The sequence below is a fragment of the Gigantopelta aegis genome, chromosome 4 (genome assembly GCF_016097555.1).
Source record: "Gigantopelta aegis isolate Gae_Host chromosome 4, Gae_host_genome, whole genome shotgun sequence".
Classification (NCBI taxonomy): domain Eukaryota; kingdom Metazoa; phylum Mollusca; class Gastropoda; order Neomphalida; family Peltospiridae; genus Gigantopelta; species Gigantopelta aegis.
The window spans coordinates 28,342,965-28,360,751 of record NC_054702.1 but is presented as its reverse complement, the minus strand read 5'-3'; the positions used below and the strand labels follow the sequence as shown (position 1 = coordinate 28,360,751).

At 39.0% G+C, this 17,787-nt stretch overlaps 1 protein-coding gene across 1 annotated transcript in view; it reads left to right on the top strand.

The window, feature by feature from the left end:
- Positions 1–8,618, top strand: part of LOC121370313 (EF-hand calcium-binding domain-containing protein 6-like) — a 45,138-nt gene extending 36,520 nt beyond the window's left edge. The window contains exons 27-30 of the mRNA XM_041495454.1: positions 374–568; positions 1,779–1,968; positions 2,577–2,767; positions 5,601–8,618. Of these exons, the coding sequence (XP_041351388.1) occupies positions 374–568; positions 1,779–1,968; positions 2,577–2,767; positions 5,601–5,876 (852 nt within the window). The 3' untranslated portion in view covers positions 5,877–8,618. The remainder of the gene's footprint in view (positions 1–373; positions 569–1,778; positions 1,969–2,576; positions 2,768–5,600) is intronic.
- Positions 8,619–17,787: the final 9,169 nt, after the last annotated feature.

The window sequence follows — 17,787 nt, the reverse complement described above, 5'->3', positions numbered from 1 at the left end:
AATACACAATAATATTACACCAATAGAATTATCTCCATGTTTTTAAAATGTAAATACACAATAATATCACACTAGCATCTCCATGCATTTTATATTATAAATACACAATAATTAATGTCACACCAGTATAGTAAAATATGTTCCACAACCACAGGTTTATGACTTCTTCTTATTATTATTATTTTAAAATATTTATTATCTCTAGTCACAATGTGAGAATTTGAAAAGCACATTGCCTTACAATATGGTTCAATTACATACATTACTGTACACATATAGTATATCAAATATATAACATATAATATCTGGTATGGAGAAATTTAACTAAGCAATTAGCAGGTTTATGTTTATGTTTGTGCTTTTCTTTTTCCAGTTTGAAAACCTATGGTTGACACTTCCAGTGAATGCGTTTGGTAATCTCAACTACCATGAATTCCTGCTGATGTACTGTGACTCGAACCCCAACGTTACAGATTCTTCTCGCATTGTCAAGTCAAACGTCAATCATGTATCACCTCGGTTACCCGGGCGGCCACAGACATCAATGTCACAGAGATCACTATCCAGGGTAAAAAATTATTAAAAGTTTTAATTCCAAATTTTCTAAGCTTTCCTGTTTTTCTTAAATGCAGGTGTTTAAGCATGGTAAATATAATGTTAATTAGTAATAAGCATGTAAGACGAAAACAGGCTTTCTAAATTCAGCCTATATTTCTATAATATGTTTTTGTCTCATCTTTTTAGAAGACTTTTGTTTTAATCTTAGCTTATGGTCTGATACCTCTGTAGTTTTATTGACTGGTTAACTATACCTGAGTTTTAACCAAGCACACTTGTTACACTACACCTTTTATACCTGTGAGTTTTCGGTTTCTCCTCATACTCTTGAAAACGTCTGTATTATACAGACAAAACGTCAAGTTTTAACTTTGTGTAGTGTGTTTTTTTAAAAGTGGATGGTTTTAGACAAAGACTTGGTTTTAATAGAAGTAAAATGGCAAGGTATAAGGATGGTTTGTTATTTCTTTTACCTTCATCGGGCTATGAACCAAAAAAATAACCTGCAAACTGTAAATTGGCGAACCATTCTCACATAAGTTTGCAGATGATTTGTTTTGTTCATACCCAGATGAATGTAAAAGAAATAACAGAGAATACTTATACTTAAATTTGAATCATACTTGCTAATAATAACACTAAAACTTCATGCTTTAACAATAATACTCAATAATACAACTTTCCCATATAAAATGACATCATCAGATATGATGTTCCCTGACAACGTAATTTTTACATTCATCGAAAAATTAACAAACACCCATTACTACGTCTGGACCAATGGGATGACATTATATTGTAACGAATGTAACAGAAATGTATTTATATAGGCAGTGGCGGCTCCAGAAAATCCATTTAGGTGGGCCCCAGTGACATCAGGTGGAATGCCAAGGGAACTTTAGGGGAGGTTTGGATGGGGATCATAAAAAAATGAAAATTAATATATAATAAAATTATAACTATCGCAAAATCTAGGGAGGGGACCAGGCCCCTGGGACCCCCCTAGATCTGCCTCTGATAGGTATTACATTTTCAGCAGCGACTGCATCAACTTTTGTGTTAAATGTTAACGTTTAGATCAGTTTCTCAGAAACTATAAGTCCTAGGTCAGTAAAACTTGGTTTATAGTTGCATGTATAGATGTTCATCACAGTGCACTGAAATTTGCTTTATAGTAGGCGAGACATTTAATTTCAGGGAATTCTTGTTACACTTTTTAGATGGATATGTCTCGTCCCTTGACCATGCAGTCTAGAGCGATGTCTCGCGCTTCCACACCCCTCGTTAATGCAGACAGTGCTGAGATAAAACTGAAGGATGTTGTGTTTCGCAAGTGGAAAGATATTCAGTACATGTGTCGAAAGTATGATGGAGAAAACACGGGAACTATCAGTATTTACGACTTTAGAGGTAATGGTTGAATTTATGTGGTTTACACCATTACGGCAGTTAAATTGATTACAGTATAACAGTATCATTATCATTTGTACTTTATGATTAATGTTGATGCATTTTACAGACTTTTGAATGTTTGGTACACAGTCAACTTTAAAAGGGATTTTGAGATACCTGTAGTTGTAATGTTAGACTGCTTTTGGATATCGGAAACCATTTTTAATCAAACATCTGTGATAGATAGCTGGTATGCAGCTTAAACATAAAGAACACTTCCCCAAATGTTACAACCACAATAAGAAGCATAAACAAAAATAATGGCTTTGTCATTCAGATTTTACATGGGTGTTATGTTTTAGAAAGTATTTTACATTAATTAATTTTACAAGGCTGTAGCTAGTGGGGAGTGAGGGCTAAAACAAAACAAAATTATTGGTTATTGATATTGACGTTTTAAGTATGCAACCTGCTTGAAATGGTTGCAAAATGGTGTTTCACAGCTTCTAGATTACAAAATCTATGCACCTTCCATGCATTTTCGTTCCAAGAATTCATCTGCCCCCACCTCTCACCAAAAAACAAAACAAATCCTAGCTATAGCCCTTTTTTATCTTATTTTTTAGACTTAATGCGTCAGTATGGAGTGCATATGTCCCCTGAAGATTTTGAAAATATCATCACCAAGTATGATATTCATGAAAATGGTCGTTTCTGTTACCCCGACTTCCTTCGCCATTTCATCCTGACGTTGAAAACGAGGGAGAATACTGATGGTAGCCTCCTGCTGAGGAGGAAGCAGCCACCCAATGTCATGGTTCGTATAATATGAGATGTTTTTCAGTTTTTGTCATTTTCATTAACCTTTCTCGTTCCAGCTAGTGCACCACAACAGGCATATCAAAGGTTGTGGTATGTGCTATCCTGTCTGTAGGATAGTGCATGTAAAAGATTCCTTGCTTCTAATGGAAAAATGTAGCAGGTTTCCTGTGTCAGAATTACCAAATGTTTAACATCCATTAGCCGATGATTAATAAATCAATGTGCTCTAGTGGTGTCCTTAAACATAACAAACATTTTCATTAACCTTTATCATGCTTAGAATTCTTCAAGTAATTGTAACTTTATCATAGTTGATGTATATCATTCATTTTAACTAACTTTCATGCTTGTATCCACGTACACGGTTCAAGCATGATGTCCTGGGCACACTCCTCGGCTATGTGAGCTGTCTGTCCAGCGGCCTAATTCACTAACATCTCGCAACTTTGCGATCTCGCAGTGCAATGCTAAAAGTCTTGCAAAGAGGATGCTTTGTTGTCTAGCAGAGCCTAAGAGACCTTTGTGAATTAGGCCTCTGGTCTGTGGGTTAGTGGTTACATTAATTTTTATGTTATTTTTCAGTCAATGTTTGTTAAACTTTACACTTACAATAAACATTACAACATTTCATTTCCTCACATACTAAAGTGAAACCTCTCAAGACCGGACCCTCTGTAAACCGGAATTCCCTCAAAACGGGACGTCTTACAGTCTCTTTCTAAAAACCTCTCTAAACCGGATCCCTCTTAAAACCGGACATTTGTCTTGGTTCCAAGGGTGTCTGATTTAGAGCGGTTTCACTGTAACTACACATGTATATATTTTGGAGAGGGTTCTTTTCATTTCTGACAGTTTGAGAAATAATTAACACCTTCATGGTTTGGCTAATGCTCTGATAACCCGACATATGAACAGGTATAAAGAACAAACAATACAAAGTGAAAGAGACAAAAAAATTATAGTTAATTATTTCTCAAACTGTCAGAAATGAAAAGAACCCTCTCCAAAATATACACATATTGAATTGAAAATGGCCGTTTATTTTAAACAATATCATACTGATACAAAACATTGAATAATTAATTAACTAATTAACCAAAATTCCCATCAAAGGTGGGCATTAAACTACCGCCATACATAAAACATGTCACAGACCTGCATATTCGATCTGATAGAATATCTATACATGTATGCATATATATGTAATACAATAAAACTACATAGCATGATTTGTTCTCATGATTTAGGTAAAAGGGGAGGTGGGTGGGTGTTTCTTCACTAGTATTTCTTTCGTCTTCGATGTTTGGTCTGATGGCATGCTGCATACAGCTGTAACTGTAATTTCATTGGTCAAGCTGACCAGTACTTTCATAGAAATTTAGGAATGGTACTAACCGATGGATATTTAAAGTTTGAAATTATAAAACTTAATGGTGATCAATTTAATCCATTTGCCTGCAACAAATACACTTTTAATAAGAGTGTTTATTTGTAGCAGGACAACTGTCATTCGAACCAACCCAGTGAGCTCGTTTAGGTGGGAATTTTCTCTAAATAAAAACATTACACATATTGAATTGAAAAATGGCCGTTTATTTTAAACAACATCATACTGATACAAAACACTGAATAATTAATTAACTAATTAGCCAAAATTCCCATCAAAGGTGGGCATTAAACTACGCGTACATTTGCGTTTGCAAATATTCGCCATTATATAGTTCGTAAGCTGCAAGTATTCACCCACCCGTCAAGCTGACCAGTGCTTTCATAAAATTTATGAATGGTACTAACTGATAGATATTTAAAGTTTGAAATTATAAAACCAAATGGTGATCAATTTAATCCATTTGCCTGCAATAAATACACTTTTAATAAAAGTGTTTATATACATTTCTTGTCTCTTTCACTTTGTATTGTTTATTCTTTATACCTGTTCATATGTCAGGTTATCAGAGCATCAGCCAAACCATGAAGTTGATAACTTCATTTCTAATTATTAACATGTAAGAATTTACAGATGGTCTCAGAGGTATTTGTTTAGGCATATCTGATTCCTGTCCCGAGTCGGGCCCCCGATCTTATCGGAGGTTGGACTCGGAATGTGTGTGTTCTAAACCCTAGTGGTATATGAACACCTTAAAGGGACATTCCTGAGTTTGCTGCCTTATAAGATGTTTCCCAAAAATTAAATAGTTCTACGATGAAAGTTACTTATTAAATATATTTTCTTGTTTAGAATATCAGTGTCTGTATATTCAATGTGTTTCTGGTCATCTTAATATTTGTAAGAAGCCTAAACTGAATTTTGTGTTCAAATAATTTTGTACATACGAAAAAATGTATTTTAAGAAATAAAATGAAATTTAACCTAGTACAAATATTAGAACGATCAGAAACATGTTTAATATACAGCCACTAATATGTTATGCAGAAAAATATATTTGATATATAATTACAATCGTTAAAAAGTCTCTGTTAGTCGATAACATCTTAAAAATTGCAGCAAACTCAGGAATGTCCCTTTAAACTAGTTACCTACCTAGGCTTATCTTTTGTCCCCTGGATTTACGGACTTTTTCTAATACCTTGGGGTTATATTTTATGATGCATTTGCAGAATTTTAGCCTTTGTTTTTCTTTCTTTTTTAAAGATTAAGATTGGGTTCTTGTTTGGTTAAAATTTGGTTACAGTTTCTCTAATTACCTTAAACTCTTTCATGCTAGTACTAAACATCACCAAACATTTTGATGCATCAATGTAGAATTATTAAAATTTTGAAGTAATATATATTTTTTTTGCTTTGAAATTATTCTTCAACTCTTTAGCAGACCCATACCGGAGATGACCTACACCTGAGAAATGATGCCAGACTGAGACTGAAGGAGTGTGTGATGCAGAACTGGAAAGAGATGAGAAGGGAACTGCGAAAACTTGACTCCCTGGGCACGGGGACTGTTCGCTCGATAGACTTCCGACAAGTACTGAGGCAGTTCAACGCCAACCTGACTGAGGCCGAGTTCTTTGATCTCTTGTATTACTACGATACAAAGGTGGATGGCAACATCAGCTACAATGACTTTTTAAGGTCCTATCTCAAATAGGCAGGATCAGCAGTAGTTTGTTTTGAATGACAGATCAGAAGTCATATTAATCATGTTGCAACTTGCAACTAATACCAGTATATAACAGGGTAACAATTAGTCATGAAAAATCTGGCTGTTTTTGTACAAGAAACCCTTTCACCATAAGGGCTATTTAACAATTAGGTCATGAAAAATCTGGCTGTTTTTGTACAAGAAACCCTTTCACCATAAGGGCTATTTAACAATTAGGTCATGAAAAATCTGGCTGTTTAATACAAGAAACCCTTTCACCATAAGGGCTATTTAACAATTAGGTCATGAAAAATCTGGCTGTTTTTGTACAAGAAACCCTTTCACCATAAGGGCTATTTAACAATTAGGTCATGAAAAATCTGGCTGTTTTTGTACAAGAAACCCTTTCACCATAAGGGCTATTTAACAATTAGGTCATGAAAAATCTGGCTGTTTTTGTACAAGAAACCCTTTCACCATAAGAGCTATTTAATAATTAGGTCATGAAAAATCTGGCTGTTTTTGTACAAGAAACCCTTTCACCATAAGGGCTGGTTTACAATTATGTCATGAAAAAATCTGGCTGTTTTTGTACCCTCCCTCATAATGTTTTGTTAAGATAAAGCCACTAAAATTACCTTCCATCCTTTCATGATCACGACATAACCAAAATTATTGTGTTTACTGTTTGTATTTTTTAAAAATTTCTTTGGCATTAACCATCTGTGCTGGACTTCGAGTTTTGAGTATTTTAGCATGCCCCTATACCACTAAGATTTCAGGAATGTCTATCCCGGGTCAGGTCTCTGAATAGCCAGTGATCTGACCTGGGACAGAATCTGTGCTGGAATGATATTATAGACAGAGCCGTGGGGTGCATTGCACAGGCATTTTACATAATGGTTAATAAATATTGCATAAAAGGTATCTGTGATACAAATAAATTGGTCATGACCATCGTGATTAAAGTTATGAAGAAAAATGCAGGGCTCGAAACGGCCTTTGGCCAGGTTTCCAAATGCGACCAATGTCCTGTTTGGGCAACTTAAATATTAAAAAATAATGGCGTTAATTGCAGAAATAATATTGTTTGGGCGATCGTCTTTAGAGCTGTAACATATGAGCCACTATTAATATTTGTATTGCATATATTTATTCCACGTTAAAATCATAGTTCATGGTTCGCTTACCTTAATTTGCCAACATCCATTATTATTTTTTGGGCCACCTTTTTTTTGGTGAGTTTGGAGCCCTGAAAATGACATTGTTTTGAAAATATTTCAAATCTCGACTAACATAGCCTTTTGTCCCCCATATTTCTTTTCAACATCACCTGTCCTCAAACTCAGATTAAGACAGAGTGAAAGGACAGACATACGAACCACAAGAGGGAAGGAAAAAGAAGGAAGTTAAAGTCACGTGACCGAACAGGAAGGGGTGCACAGTAGAAGAATTTTAGGCCATCCCACAGCGCTTTTGGGATGTTGGAACCAGACTACTATCTTTAGGGGAATATGCACTAGTTTGAGGACAGGTGATGTCTCTATAAAAGAGAAAAAACACCCAAGTTTTCTCCAATGTTTTGTGACACCTCCCCTAACACCTCCACCCCTCTCCAGAGCATTATGTAATTGTTGAATGTTCCCTATGTACAGAAATCCTATCTACATAGTAGAGATAGATTACAGTTTTGAAGATGTGCAATGTCAAAGTAATTTTAGTTCTGTGTGTATAATGTTATGTTTTCAAACTGTATACTTGCTAATAGAAAAGTGTTTTTATCACTTGATGTCTGCATTGGTGAATTTGTGCTTCCTAAAGATAGATTGCCAGTTTCATGTAGCCAGTATTGATCACAAAGATGTATTGTTTATATGTGATGTTATGGAGAAAACTTTGAAATATTTTACCTTTACATGCTTAAAAAAAAAGATCTCACTAACATTTTGAATTTTGTTTTAGAAGTGTTAGAATATATAGATGAGTTTATTCATGACAAGTAAGAAAATTCTGATATGTTTTTCAAATTTCATGGAAAAATAATTCTGTTAAACATTTCTCTTTGGTACTGTATTTATTACCTATATTTCCTAAACATGTACTATAATATGAAGCCAGTTATTTTGTGAATTAATTGACGTTAAAAATGTTAACATTGATGTTTATACAATGATAGTAGGCCTATAACACCTATATATCTAAATACACAAACCCTTTTAACATCAGAGATCTAATTTAAACAAATAAAATTGTATCATTTTATATAGACATGGAATGGATGTCAGGTACCGGCTGGTAGGTACAGGGTTCGCAGCCTGGTACCGGCTCCCACCCAGAGTGAGTTTTAACGACTCAGTGGGTAGATGTAAGAGCATTACACCCTCTTCTCTCTCACTGACCACTAACAACTAACCCACTGTCATGGACAGACAGCCTAGATAGCTTAATTGGATATAAGCACGAGAATAAGTTGAAATGGAAATGGATGTCAGGTGCATCATGGGATAGGTGCCAGGTACATTATAGGAGAGAGATGCAATTTTTAAAAATGTCATTCAGCTTTTTCAGTTGAATTTAATTTATTAAATTAATATTTTGTTTTACTAATCATTCATGATGCTTGACACAGGTTGAGCGTTATGCCAACATGGGGTGGGGTCGGTCGGCACTGCAGGATGGTCACCTTCCTATTTTATATGACAGCAAGGGCAGATTATGTGGGTTTCCCAGTTGCACGGACCCCCCCCCCCCCCCCCCCCCCCCCCCCCCAGCTAAAAAAAAAACCCAACCCCACCACGTAGATCTAAATTGATGTCCACGTAAAATTTATGATATCAAATTATAAACATTTACATATTGTTTCGAAACACCCCCCCCCCCCCCCCCCCCTTACCTAAAACATAATCCGCCCCTGGACAGTAATTCATATATATTTGATTGCCATTTTCTGGAATTGATTGACTATGTAATTACCACACTCTTTCTGTTTTATTCATCTCTTTTTAAAGAAGACTGTCCCAATTTTTCTGTCACTGTTAAGATGTCTCTGACCAATATAACCCCTTTAATGACACATTTACATATTAAATACATTTTTATCTTGATATAATGTTATTTTAGTCATTAAAAAGGCTGTATTAGTCAAAAATATAATAGACTGGCAGCACAGCTTTAACAATTTACAGTGGAATACTGGTGTAGGAAGCAGGGGGGGGGGCACAAGGGGGCATGTGATAACCCTCCCCCCACATTTCTTATATATTATAAATTTGTATCAGCCTATTTCGATTCTGATAAACAAAACAGAAATATATTGAGTCTTTTGGATGTCATTATGTAATAAAACAATTATTGACCATATTTCGGGCAATATGGTTTTATGGCCCAAAGAAATTTATATTGATCTCAGCCATTGGCCTCTGTCAGTATCAATGTCTTCAGTCCATAAAACCTGATATTGCCCTAAATGACAGTCAAAAATTGATAAATAAATAAATGTGTGGGTGTGTATGTGTGCCCCACCCCTCCCCCTCTTTTTGGCATCTTCCTACACCAGTGTTAAAAGCAATGCCAGTAATTCCTTTAATGAAGGTTTACCATGATTTTGTTTAACACTTTTGTGATTTATCTTGTGCCTCTCTATATAACACCGTGGACTGTTTTTGACATGTGACTTGTGTAATACTCATTGATATACACTGAAATCTTCTATTATGGTTTATCTTTGTTTAAGTAATCAGGATTAATTTTTTTTTATATGAAACAGTTTTTCAGTTTAGTACCCCATGAGCACTGGAAATTAGTTTTTGGTATTCATGGTAAAGGTGGGTTTACATGTATTACATGATAATGAGCAATAGATTTTCAGTCCCAGATTTTTGCTGACACACTACCAGTAATGATTGTTTCTATGAGATCCGAAGGTCTACATAAATACCTATTTCAATATGGTTTGGGTTTTTTTACACTTGGGATAGATTGTGAAGCATATTTTAATTTTTTTTAATAACCTATCAAAACCTGAATTTTAATGAAAATGTTTTTTTAAGTTGGGAGTGGATGGAGGGTTTGTTTTGTTTTGTTTTGTTTTGTTTGTTTGTTGTTGTTTTGTGGGGGGAGGTTTGGGGGTTTCTGGGGGTGGGTTGGTTGGTTTCTTTTAATTTGGGAGGTTTTCCTTATTTCACTTCACTTATGGATCTTATATGAAATGTTTTGCCAGATGTTTCGTTACTTTGGCTTATGAAATGAATTTCTAAAAATATGTTTATACATGTACATTTTATTTCTTCAACTAGTTGAATTAAGATAAATTAAATGCATGTTTAAATATAATCATGGTAATTCCAGCAGGTGCTTACAATACAAATTTAACAAATATGGTTGCCACAATTGTTATTTTAAATATTGTTTAAGTATCTTCTTTGAGGTCTGACTGAACTGAATTTGATGTGTTTACAAGTGATTTTGTAAAATTTCTGTTTTTGTTAAACAAGGTTTGAAAATGTACACACCAAATGGATATAATTTGACAAAAGGATTGTCATTATAGTAGCTTTTATGGATTGTGTTTTTTTGTTTATGTTTAATATTAACCATTGCTCTTCCCCTCCCTAAACCATATTGATTTGACTTACCTAACCCGAATTGATTTATTTTAAAGTAAATTTTAATGTTGAACATAATAGTGTCTGAAATATTTGTTGAAGTTTTGCAGTTATTAAATTGTTCATTAATCAAATTGTGCTTTAATTTTATCAAGATTCTTACAAAGACGTTCGGACAATTTTCTGTGATATGTAATTTTTTTTTTTTTATGGCTGTCATAGATATGTTTACTTTTACATTAAGGATTGCCTTTTAACAGACTGGTGGGCTTTCAGTTTCATATTACATGTTATATTATTGTGTATACAAAGGGTATATAAATATATTTATTATTTATATCTGTGCATGTACATATATTATTTTATATAAAATATATGCTTTTTACATCGTTGTTTGTTGTATTATTTATTAACTTGCTAGACCTTTAGATCAAAGTGAGCTTATCTAATATGACATTGTCATACTCAGCCTCCAATAACCAGAGTGGAGACGGGCTGCATAATGGGTGGGGTGGGGGGTGCAAGTGCCATTTTGTCCCCACTTTCCTTGTTATTGTGTTTAAGGCTGAAAATATTTAAATACCTGAAATTCAAACAAATGTCACTACAGGATGATCTACTTTCAAATACTCTGCGGGTCCTAAACATGTATTCATAAGTTATTTTATCTAAATCTTTAATCCATTCTGAAAATATAGTTAAAACATGTGGAAACATTTTTTAAATATCCAGGCTCTCATCTTCATCATACATCAATGTGCTCTAGTGGTGTCGTTAAACAAAACAATCTTTATCTTTTTACTCCATCTTCATCAAAATATCTTATTGTTCCTCTATCTTACCATGTTACACCCAGCTGGCAAACTGTATGTAAATGTCCTGGGTTTCGTAAGAAACACCAGCGACTGTACATGTGCTAAGCATTCTCCAATGTCCATTTATAACCTGTAACTTTGTGTCCTTTGAAAATCTCCCAAGGACCTTAAGTATTAATGGAGTAATAATTAGGCACATATTGGTATTTATGGTTTGGACTTTCCTCCGCATGTAGGGGGCCGGACGTGGTAAAGTGCTCGCTTGATGCACGATCATTTTGGGATTGATCCCTGTCGGTTTGCGCATTGGGCTGTTTTTGCTCCATCCAGTGCACCATGACTGGTTTATCAAAGGCTGTGGTATGTGCTATCCTGTTTGTGGGATGGTGCATATAAAAGATCCCATGCTGCTAATTGAAAAGAGTAGCCATGAAGTGGCAACAGTGGTTTTCCTCTCTCAATATCTGCGTGGTCCTTAACCATATGTCCGACGCCATATAACGAAAAATAAAATGTGCTGAATGTGTCATTAAATAAAACATCCTTCCACACCGCATGTACATAAAGTGTGTTATTGAGGCTTTCAGTTGAGTCTGTAGTCATATTCTTCACCATGACTATAGAGGGGGATGATACCCTGAAATTGTTTTTTAGTCCATCAGCAGAAGACCTCTATTACAGTTACCTGGGTTGTTTTGTTTTTCTCTTTGGTTTGGCCCACATGCATCCATATAAATCTGAACACTTTTTATTGTCTTTTAACAAGAACCTAATGTTAATGTATCCTACAAGACCAAGGCACATTGAGATGTCCATGATCTACTTAATTTTTATCCAAAGGAAAACAGATTCTGGTATATGCATATTTGATGCCTGCTGAATGAGAGACTGATGGTATGTGCTTTACTCGAACTGCAGATAGGGCCAGAATATAGCTTGCTTCATGCTTGGTTGGTTCCAGAATGGATTGCCTTTGGGATTTTCCCATCCCAACCAGTGTCCTACATCTAGTATGGTACAAAAAAGGCTGTGGTATTCTTCCATTCTACTCTTGGAAAATAATCATCTATATTGTAGTCTTCTGAGGAAATAATAATATGGGCAACATTCCAACATTAATAAACTGAGAGGTGGGATTTTTTGTTTGTTTGTTTTTTTCATTTTTATTCACAGATCTCTTGTTTACAATTATATGTAGCGCTCTGGCTGAAAATTGATTTTTTTGCAAACATACATCCATCCATCCCCCACCAAACCCACCCATCCATCCATCCACCAAACCCACCCATCCTTCCATCCACCCACCATACCTACACACCCATCCACCCACCAAAAGCATGCACCCATCCATCCATCTACCCATCCACTCACCAAACCCACACACCCATCTATCCATCTACCCACCAAATCCACACACCCATCCACCAACCAAACCCATGCACCCATCCATCCATCTACCCGTCCACTCACCAAACCCACACACCCATCCATCCATCTACCCACCAAACCCACACACCCATCCACCCACCAAACCTACACATCCATCCATCTACCCACCATATCGACACACTCATTCACCCACCAAACCCATGCACCCATCCATCCATCACCCCACCAAACCCATCCATCTATCTACCCACCAAACTCATGCACCCATCCATCTACCCACTAAACCCACCCATCCATCCATCCAGCTACCAAACCCATGCATCCATCCACCCACCAAACCCATGCACCGAACCATCCACCCACCCACCCACCATCCATCCATCTTTACACCCACCAAACCCACACGCATCCATCCACCCTCCATCCATCTAACTATCCACCCACCAAACCCACACACCTATACTGTATACATCTAACCCTGTCCACCCACCAAACCCACACACTCATCCATCCATCCACCCACCATCCATCTAACCATCCACCCACCAAACCCACACACCTATACTGTATACATCTAACCCTGTCCACGCACCCATCCATCCATCTACCCATCCATCCATCCATCTACCTGTCCATCCATCTATCCACCCACCACCCACCCACCATCCATCCATCCATCCACACAACCATTCATCCATCCACCCACCATCCATCCATCCACACACCCATCCATCCATCCATCTACCCATCCATCTATCCATCTACCCGTCCATCCATCCATCTACCTGTCCACCCATCTATCCACCCACCCACCATCCATCCATCCACACACCCATCCATCCATCCACCCACCATCCATCCATCCATCTACCCATCCATCCATCCATCCATCCATCTACCTGTCCATCCATCTATCCACCCACCACCCACCCACCATCCATCCATCCACACACCCATCCATCCATCCACCCACCATCCATCCATCCATCTACCCATCCATTCATCCATCTACCTGTCCATCCATCTATCCACCCACCCCATCCATCCATCCACCCAACATCCATCCATCCATCCATCCATCCATCCATCCATCCATCCATCCATCCACCCACCATCCATCCATCCACCCACCATCCATCCATCCATCCATCTATCCACCCATCATCCATCCATCCATCCACCCACCATACATCCATTGATCCATTTATCTACCCACCATCCATCCATCCACCCACCATCCATCTATCCACCCACCATCCATCCATCCACCCACCATCCATCCATCCATCTACCCATCCATCCATCCATCTACCTGTCCATCCATCCATCCACACACCCATCCATCCATCCATCCATCCACCCACCATCCATCTACCCATCCATCCATCTACCTGTCCATCCATCCATCCACCCACCATCCATCCATCCATCTACCCATCCATCCATCCATCTACCTGTCCATCCATCCATCCACACACCCATCCATCCATCCATCCACCCACCATCCACCCACCATCTATCCACCCACCATCCATCCATCCACCCACCATCCATCCATCCATTTACCTGTCCATCCATCCATCCATCTACCTGTCCATCCATCCATCCACACACCCATCCATCCATCCACCCACCATCCATCCATCTACCTGTCCATCCATCCATCCATCCACCCACCATCCATCCATCTATCTACCCATCCATCCATCCATCTACCTGTCCATCCATCCATCCACACACCCATCCATCCATCCACACACCCATCCATCCATCCACACACCCATCCATCCATCCATCAACCCACCATCCATCTATCCACCCACCATCCATCCATCCACCCACCATCCATCCATCCATCTACCCATCCATCCATCCATCCATCCATCCATCCATCCACCCACCATCCATCCATCCACCCACCATCCACCCACCATCCATCTATCCACCCACCATCCAGACATCCACCCACCATCCATCCATCCATCTACCTGTCCATCCATCCATCCATCCATCTACCTGTCCATCCATCGATCCACACACCCATCCATCCATCTACCCATCCATCCATCCATCTACCCGTCCATCCATCTATCTACCTGTCCATCCATCTATCCACCCACCACCCATCCACCATCCATCCATCCATCTACCCGTCCATCCATCTATCTACCTGTCCATCCATCTATCCACCCACCACCCACCCACCATCCATTCATCCATCTACCTGTCCATCCATCCATCCACACACCCATCCATCCATCCATCTACCCATCCTTCCATCTACCCATCCATCCATCCATCTACCTGTCCATCCATCTATCCACCCACCACCCACCCACCATCCATCCATCCACACACCCATCCATCCATCCACCCACCATCCATCCATCCATCCATCTACCCATCCATCCATCCATCTACCTGTCCATCCATCTATCCACCCACCACCCACCCATCCTCCATCCATCCACACATCCATCCATCCATTTTCATATTCATATCCATGTGGACATGAGTAAAATAAAAAAGGTTCCTCAATCCGATGCCACAAGTCTTTAGTTTTGTTAGTCTGGAGTTCAGTCAGGAATTACTTCTATGCTGGTGACTAGCAGAATCACTACAAGAAGAAACCCTATCGAAAACTATAGAGGGGGCAATACCTTGAAAAGTACCATTTTTGTCCATCTGGAGAAGACCCTATATTATACAGCCCCGATTCTTTTTCCTCTGGCATGGCCTGTATGTGCATCCATGTAAATGTATATGAAAACCTCTTGTTGTCTAGTAGTCTAGTAACATAAACATCATTGTAACCTACAAGACCAAGGTGTTTTGTTTGGCACATTCATTTGATCCAAAGGAAAATAGATTCTGGTACAAACGTATATGCATCTTTCATTTCTGCTGAATGAGATTGTTTGATGGTACATGCTTTACTCAAATTGCAGATAGAGCCAGAATATAGCTCACCTGATGTTTGATGGGTTTCAGAATAGATCGTCCTCGGAGTTTTTCCCATCCCAACCAGTGCCCTACATCTAGTATGGTATAAAAAAATGCTGTGGTATTCTTCCACTCTACTAAGGGAAAATAATCATCAGTATTAAAGTCCCATCAATAATGTAGACTTCAGAAGGTAATGATAATATGGTCAGCATTCCAGCATTAGTAAACTTATTCTAAGAGGTGGGTTTGAGGGTGGTTTTTATTTGTGTGAGTTTTATTTGTGTAGTTTTTTCCATGTTTTAATTGAAGATCCCTTGTTGATAATTATATCTAACACTCTCCCAGGTGTGGCAGAAATGAATATTACAGAAAACATGTGTGTTGTACATCCATCCATCCATCCAGTCAATCAATCCATCCACCTAATCCATCCACTCCATCCAGTCAATCAATCCTTCCACCTAATCCATCCACTCCATCCAGTCAATCAATCCATCCACCTAATCCATCCACTCCATCCATCTAATCCATCCATCCATCCATCCACTCCATCCATCCATCCACTCCATCCATCCATCCACTCCATCCAGTCAATCAATCCATCCACTCCATTCATCCATCCACTCCATCCATCCATCCACGCCATCCATCCACTCCATCCAGTCAATCAATCCATCCACTCCATCCATCCATCCACTCCATCCATCCATCCACTCCATCCATCCACTCCATCCAGTCAATCAATCCATCCACTCCATTCATCCATCCACTCCATCCATCCACTCCATCCAGTCAATCAATCCATCCACTCCAACAATACATCCATTCATCCATCCACTCCATCCATCCACTCCATCCATCCATCCACACCATCCATCCACTCCATCCATCCACTCCATCCATCCCTCCACTCCATCCATCCATCCACTCCATCCATCCACTCCATCCATCCACTCCATCCATCCATCCACTTCATCCATCCATCCATCCACTCCATCCATCCACTCCATCCAGACAATCAATCCATCCACTCCATTCATCCATCCACTCCATCCATCCACTCCATCCAGTCAATCAATCCATCCACTCCATCCATCCAATCCATTCATCCATCCACTCCATCCATCCACTCCATCCATCCATCCACTCCATCCATCCATCCACTCCATCCATCCACTCCATCCATCCACTCCATCCATCCACTCCATCCATCCATCCACTCCATCCATCCACTCCATCCATCCATCCATCCACTCCATCCATCCACTCCATCCAGTCAATCAATCCATACACTCCATCCATCCATCCATCCACTCCATCCATCCACTCCATCCATCCACTCCATATATCCACTCCATTCATCCACTCCATTCATCCATCCACTCCATCCATCCACTCCATCCATCCACTCCATCCACTCCATCCATCCACTCCATCCAGTCAATCAATCCATCCACTCCATTCATCCATCCACTCCATCCATCTAATCCATCCATCCACTCCATCCATCCATCCACTCCATCCATCTAATCCATCCATCTAATCATCCATCCACTCCATCCAGTCAATCAATCCATCCATCCATCTAATCCATCCATCCACTCCATCCATCTAATCCATCCATCCACTCCATCCATCCATCCATCCAGTCAATCCATCCATCCATCCATCCATCTAATCCATCCATCCACTCCATCCAGTCAATCAATCCATCCACTCCATCCATCCATCCACCCCATTCAGTCAATCAATCCATCCATCTAATCCATCCATCCACTCCATCCATCCATCCATCCATCCATCCATCCATCCATCCATCCATCCATCATCCACTCCATCCAGTCAATCAATCCATCCATCCACTCCATCCAGTCAATCCATCCATCCATCCACTCCATCCAGTCAATCAATCCATCCAGTCAATCAATCCATCCACTCCATCCAGTCAATCAATCCATCCATCTAATCCATCCATCCATCCACTCCATCCAGTCAATCAATCCATCCACTCCATCCAGTCAATCAATCCATCCACTCCATCCATCCATCCGCTCCATCCAGTCAATCAATCCATCCATCCACTCCATCCAGTCAATCCATCCATCCACTCCATCCACACTCCATCCATCCATCCACTCCATCCACTCCATCCATCCATCCACT